Source organism: Vanacampus margaritifer, chromosome 1, assembly GCF_051991255.1.
Source record: "Vanacampus margaritifer isolate UIUO_Vmar chromosome 1, RoL_Vmar_1.0, whole genome shotgun sequence".
In the NCBI taxonomy this organism is placed as follows: domain Eukaryota; kingdom Metazoa; phylum Chordata; class Actinopteri; order Syngnathiformes; family Syngnathidae; genus Vanacampus; species Vanacampus margaritifer.
The window spans coordinates 3,133,492-3,140,000 of NC_135432.1; the positions used below are offsets into that span (position 1 = coordinate 3,133,492).

General features: G+C 41.6%; 1 protein-coding gene across 2 annotated transcripts in view; it reads right to left on the bottom strand.

Moving 5' to 3' along the window:
- Nucleotides 1-828: 828 nt before the first annotated feature.
- The window catches only part of ncam2a (neural cell adhesion molecule 2a), a 247,846-nt gene continuing 242,165 nt past the window's right edge, over nucleotides 829-6,509 (bottom strand). For both annotated transcript variants that reach the window (XM_077585630.1, XM_077585622.1), the window contains one exon: nucleotides 829-4,664. In XM_077585630.1, coding sequence (XP_077441756.1) covers nucleotides 4,608-4,664 — 57 coding nt within the window. In that variant the 3' untranslated portion in view covers nucleotides 829-4,607. The remainder of the gene's footprint in view (nucleotides 4,665-6,509) is intronic.

The following is a 6,509-nucleotide window of genomic DNA, read 5'->3' on the forward strand; positions in this document are numbered from 1 at the left end:
TACGTGTTAAATACAGAAAAAGTTTTGCTACGCTGCCTTTTTTAAAAACATACGCTAGCATGCATGCTAGCGTCTGTTGTAGCGTGAAAGCATGCTACCGCATGTTTTAAGCTAGCGTATATTTTACCATCCTTGCGCCCAACAATGCGATGCGTCTTATTTACGTGTTAAATACAGAAAAAGTTTTGCTACGCTGCCTTTTTTAAAAACATACGCTAGCATGCATGCTAGCGTCTGTTGTAGCGTGAAAGCATGCTACCGCATGTTTTAAGCTAGCGTATATTTTACCATCCTTGCGCCCAACAATGCGATGCGTCTTATTTACGTGTTAAATACAGAAATAGTTTTGCTACGCTGCCTTTTTTAAAAACATACGCTAGCATGCATGCTAGCGTCTGTTGTAGCGTCAAAGCATGCTACCGCATGTTTTAAGCTAGCGTATATTTTACCATCCTTGCGCCCAACAATGCGATGTATCTTATTTACGTGTTAAATACAGAAATAGTTTTGCTACGCTGCCTTTTTTAAAAACATACGCTAGCATGCATGCTAGCATCTGTTTTAGCATGAAAGCATGTTTTAAGGCTATAGCGTATATTTTACCATGCTTCTGCCCACCAACATTGTGCGCCTTATGTATGTGTTAAATACAGAAATAGAACCCGTGACTGAGACTGCGCCTTTTAATGCGGTGCGCCTTATGGTCGTGAAAATATGGTCGTCACAAAGACAAGGATAACGACAAGGACCGTGTGTGTGTTACTGTGTCGGCTTCCATCTCGACGCCCTTGTGACACCCCATAGAAAGAGTCACATCTCAAAGCACGGTCTCTTCTACCATGACATGTTTATTTACAGCGGCAAATGACAGGAGTCACAAGTGTTGCACAGTACATACAGAGAGACATCAATATTCCCACTTCCTGCACAAAGCACGCTCAGCAGGGAAGGTCCAAACGGGTGCAAAAGATTGGCGAACGAAGAGGACACGCACTGTACACTGAGATCACACGTACCCATTTGACCCCCCTGAGAGAAGAGGACATGTTGGACTGCTCACAGGAGGAATGAAGAGTAAGATTGGACGTCAAATACAAAAGAACATGTATAAATCCTAACGCCACAGAGGCACTCGCGTTTACAGTCAGCGTGATAGGCAGTGGAACCATGACATGGCGGGACCGTCCTTAAGATTCGGGCGCATGGGAGAGGTGCGAGAAACCACGTTGGGGCGTAAAAAAAAGCTGTCTGAGAGGCGGCGAATGGTGGCGAGGTTGCGCTAGCAGTCACTTAAGCGCTACAGCCTGGCAAAGTGAATCACTGTTCACAAGTGCATAATCAGCGAGTCACATTCATGGGAGGCCAGGATGGCCTCACACTGCATCAAATCAATATCGAAAATGTCAAACCAGAGTTACCAAAGATGAACTTGAATTTCATTTTTAAATCAAGGGTGTTCTTATTGGACAAAGGACATGCAGATGCAAAAGATACCCATGCAACCGAGTGCATTATTCATCTGCTTGCTCTCTTACAAAACACACTGGATGATAAATACACTGACCTCCATGTGGTGTGTCTGAAAAGTTCTAGGACTGGCGCCACAAAAGATAAATCTCAAACCCAAACGTTCTCCTTCATTAGCCAGGTTTACATGAGACTTTTTTTGTCATTCCGATTGAAATCATTCTGAATGAAGATCTGTGGTCACCTGTTTAAATAAATGGGACGTGATCCATTCTGATAAATATCACAATATGAACCTCACGCGCTATAAAAAAAAAAAACTCACGATACTGTATAAAAACTCACAAAATAAATTAATAAAAGCTCGTATTGGGGGAGGGGGGTGAAGTACAATATTGTGTTTTTGTACATAATAACAGCAGTGACTGAGAAATAGGCTTGGCCCAGTCATTGCAATGCGTTCCTATTGGTAAACATTCCTAATTAAAATTAAACTGCACTAATAAACTAACCACCAGAGGGTAGTATAACTGCACAAATGAAATACAACTTCACCTTTTTAACAGCTGTGCCACTTAATATCGTGACATGACGCAGACGATATTGTGGCAAATTTAATATTGCGATATCACGATATTGCCGTTATTGTTTACGTCCTTAGATGACATGCTCAACTACGTTTATCAGATCAGCTGTGGGAAACGCAAAGATCAATGTAAACATCATGTGATTGATCAAGACGGCGTTCATTGATGTATTTAGCACACTAACTGTGATAGTTTTTACACTTTTATTAAAGCGACATCTTGATAAAATACTTGAAAACAAGTTCTCCCTTTGCGGACGAGCTGCGGCTTTTAATGCGCGCAAATGACGACGTCATGATGCATTTATGCCAAGACAACACACGACGCTTGTTTGGATTGGCAAAAGAAATATACCACCCTTAAAACCATCCGAATGAAATTCCATTTAGATTCGGCCTTTTCATTCCGACTGTCGTGTTTATTTGGAGCATTGTCATTGTGATTAGTCATTCAGATTCATCCCAATCGGAATTCACGGCCCCATCTAAACCTAGCTATTATAGGCCACACAATCAACCAGGACGTCTACAAAGAGATCCTGCTGCGTTTTTTTGCAAGGTGAGAGTTGTGGCAGGACAACTCGTGGCTGCCTCACAATGAGCATCTGACAGTTCCTGGCAGAGGAAACCATTGCCGTGGTGAAGCAACCTTCATAACAACCCATTATTTTTTCCCCTCCTCTTTTACATGGACAACATCAAAAATGGCCGTCATGACGGCAATGATGAGCATCCCGGAAAATCTTTGCATGAGTGCATGAAGGCTTGGGAGTTCCGTTAAGAGTCCGCGGGGACGACTTCCAAGGTAGAAACTTGTAGTTTGGATTTGAAATCTATCTTTTGTGACACCAGTCCAGGACCTTTTCTGACACATTGTGTATGTCAGCAACTCTGTAGTAGACCCCCCCCCCCACCCCCCATCAGCCTGCAGTTGTGCTGATGTTCTATTCAGTGTTTACTACATTTTCCGCAGTTTATGGCAGTGCAAAAACATTCAACTCTCAATGCAGTAGGTGTGATCCAGAAGTGCGTACTGATACTACAGGAGGGAACCGATGTATACTCAACAAAAATATAAACGCAGCGCTTTTGTTTTTGCTCCCATTTTTTATGAGATGAACTCAAAGATCTAAAACGTCTTCCACATCCAGAACCGTACTCAGTACGGATTGTTTTTTTGAGTCCCCAGACACCCCCCAATAAAACAAAACTGCACCTTTTAGAGTGGCCTTTTATTGTGGGCAGTCTAAGGCACACCTGTACACTAATCATGGTGTCTAATCAGCATCTTGATATGACACACCCGTGAGGAGGGATGGATCATCCTGGCAAAGGAGAAGTGCTCACTATCATAGAAATTGTGATATTGTGTATGTGGAAGAAGTTTTACATCTTTGAGTTAATTATTATTATTTTTTTTAATGGGAGCAAAAACAAAAGTGTTGCGTTTGTATTTTTGTTGAGTATAATTTACTTCTCCAATTGAGATGAAATCACTTTAGGCTGCAGATTTGATTAGACAATCAGTTACACTAGCACGAAGCTTTGGACCAAATACAACATGGCAAAAGAAGAAACAGCCTTTTGAAAAAAGTCACATCCTTTATGGTGTATTTACATAAAAGCTCTGCAAAATATTTTTTTCTCACCTATGTACAACACGTGACAATGTCAGCGAGCAGACCAACAAAGGAAAAAAAGACTTGTCGGAGACATCAGAGGCACCGAGCGCAAAGACATCAAAGTAAATGTTGACTTATGTCTCGATTCCCTGCTTTTCAGCTCTTCCAACCAAACTGCTTTGATTGATCAAAACATTCACAGTTCAAGCTCACAGGAGGGGGGGCGACATAAAAAACGATGAGCGGTGTGGCAAAAGTGGCAGCAATACTCATTGTTAATATTTTATAACATACTTTTTTAAAACAATGAACCCACATATGCTACTTGCCACAACAATATTTTTTTTTGTCCTTTTTTATGTCATTTTGATGTTTGTTCCCCCCCCCCCCCCCCCTCTGGCAACACAGAATGAAACGATGCTTTAAACCTTTTGCGGCCAGTTCTGAAGAAAATAGGTTTAATGTTCCTTACTGAAGCTGATAAGCTTGCCCGGCCCGGCAAACAAAGAGGTTGACATCATCGGCATACCAGGATGCTTATGTTAGTACTGTGAACTTGGGTTGCTAGAATCGCCCACAAGTGTGATGGCAGTTGGCTAACGACTGAGCTGTGAATTGTTTTGATATGAAACTGGACGGGAGGGTTGGAGACCCTTAAAAAAGCATCACGTGAATCATAACCCAACACAACAAAACAAGAAATATACAATCATTTTTCACTGATGTCATGTCAGCACCCACGCTTCAATCGAGTATTTCTATTTACACATGCCTCTCACACATTTCTCTCCACTATGTTCCTGCTGTATAGGTTCTCTGGGTTTTGGTCTGGTGATCCGAATATTCCTGTGGGTGCGAAAGGGGTGCCCCCCTTTTATGCTTTGCTGTCTTCTGGCTTTGTGTGGATGCTGCGGTCTCCCTGCAGTTTGATTTCAATCGTATCCGGCTTGAGAGACTCTTTGCCATTTTCTTCCTTCAGTGGCAGTTTCCTGCAATTTGAGAGCACAGCGTGCATGTGAGAGGGTTCGGGGAGCAAATACCTCAGAGAACAATGTGATGGGAGGACGGAAATGATTTGAGCAGGCAGGGAGGATGTCCATGAGATGCACGGTTACACCAGTCAGACAGACGGGAAGCGTTGGCAAACGGCCCGAGGGAGCTTGTTTAATTGAAAAGGCAGCAGCGATGGAAGCGCATGACAATTGTCTACAATCATTCTTCTGTTTGGACAGACAGAATATGTACAGGACTTTCAATCGTCACTTCAAAATATAAATAAAAGCGAAAATCAAATTGGCGGCCACATGGTTTGGCTCCTTCGTCAGTTTTGTGACTTTATTCTCCCACCTGAACGCTCGGATTAATAAATGTTGAAGACGTCCACATAATGAATGTCAAAAGAATGAACACATGACAGGTGCTCATTAAATTTGGCGGGCAGAAAATGTCGATAAAAATCCTTTTGAATAAGCGATTAATCGTGATAAATCAAATTTCTAAGATGTGATCCATTTGAGCTCTAATATATATACAAACCCAATTCCCAAAACATTGGGACACTATACAAATTGTGAATAAAAACTCAATGCGATTAGGGATGCACCGAATATTCGGCCACCGAAAATTTCCCCAGTACCACTCCTTCATTTCCTGTTTTACATGATTGGACAAATTGATTAATCCAGGTTTGTCTGGCCATTGTCGTCGTGGTTACTGAGGTCAGGCACACCTGGATTAATCAGTTTGTCAAATCATGAAAGACAGGAAATAAAGGAGTGGCACTGAGTTCAGGAAGTAGTGGATTTGTGCAACGAGCCCATTGCACCGCCAGAAAATGCTCAGTTGCGCGCCCCGTGTTTGGTGTTTAATGTACCATTCGCCAACATGTCTCTGATGCCTGTGGTGAGGACGCATTTCAATGTATATTGTGCTGTGTTAAAATGCCCGTGCGAAGCAGGCCTCAATATTTTATAATAATATGATAATTTTAATTAATTATAATAAATGCAATGATAATTTAAAAAAATGACTTCTTTTTTTTCCCGGTGTTTCGGTTTTCGGCCAAGTATTTCTCATTTTCGGTTAAAAATTTTCATTTCGGTGCATCCCTAAACCGTCCGCGTATCCCGGGCCAACCACCAGCTGCCGGTACACCGTATATACAATACAAGTTGGAAATGAGCAGCAAGTGTTATTTTAACCTGGCTTCCGTCATCGCTCAATTCCAGCTGCTATTTTAGGACCGACTGTAAATTTTCGTTGGATTACATCATCCACATGCGCAATCAAGTCAAAGAGCGTAGCCGCGGACACAATACTTCCCTTTTTAGGATCCTTAACTCTTTGACTGCCAGACGTTTTCAGAAAAGGGATGCCGTGGGTGCCAGCCGATTTTAAGCATTTTGACTGATCTTTCAAGGTCCATAGAAAATTATGTGTTTGGACTATGGAAACACACATACTGCCAAAACAAGATTGGACTCTCATCTTCCATCAGAAAAAAAAAAGTTTGTTTCTACCTTATTCCGTTTTTGAGTAATCAACAATAGAAAATGGTTAGTTTCACCTGTTTTGAAAAAAAAAACGTCTTTTAACGTCTTTGGCACTCCTCCATAGGATTTTACGAAACGTTATTTAACGTTTTTGGCAGTCAAAGAGTTAGTTATAGCAATAAGCTGCCTGACTTAAAATGATGCACCGACTTAGCTGTCTAACAACGTGCCTGATGACAAAAAAAAAAAAAACTAACAAAAAAAAATAAACCCGAACTGAGCACCAAAGTAATGCTCGCATAACATAGCAGTAATGAAGAATTTACAACAGGAGGAAAACAT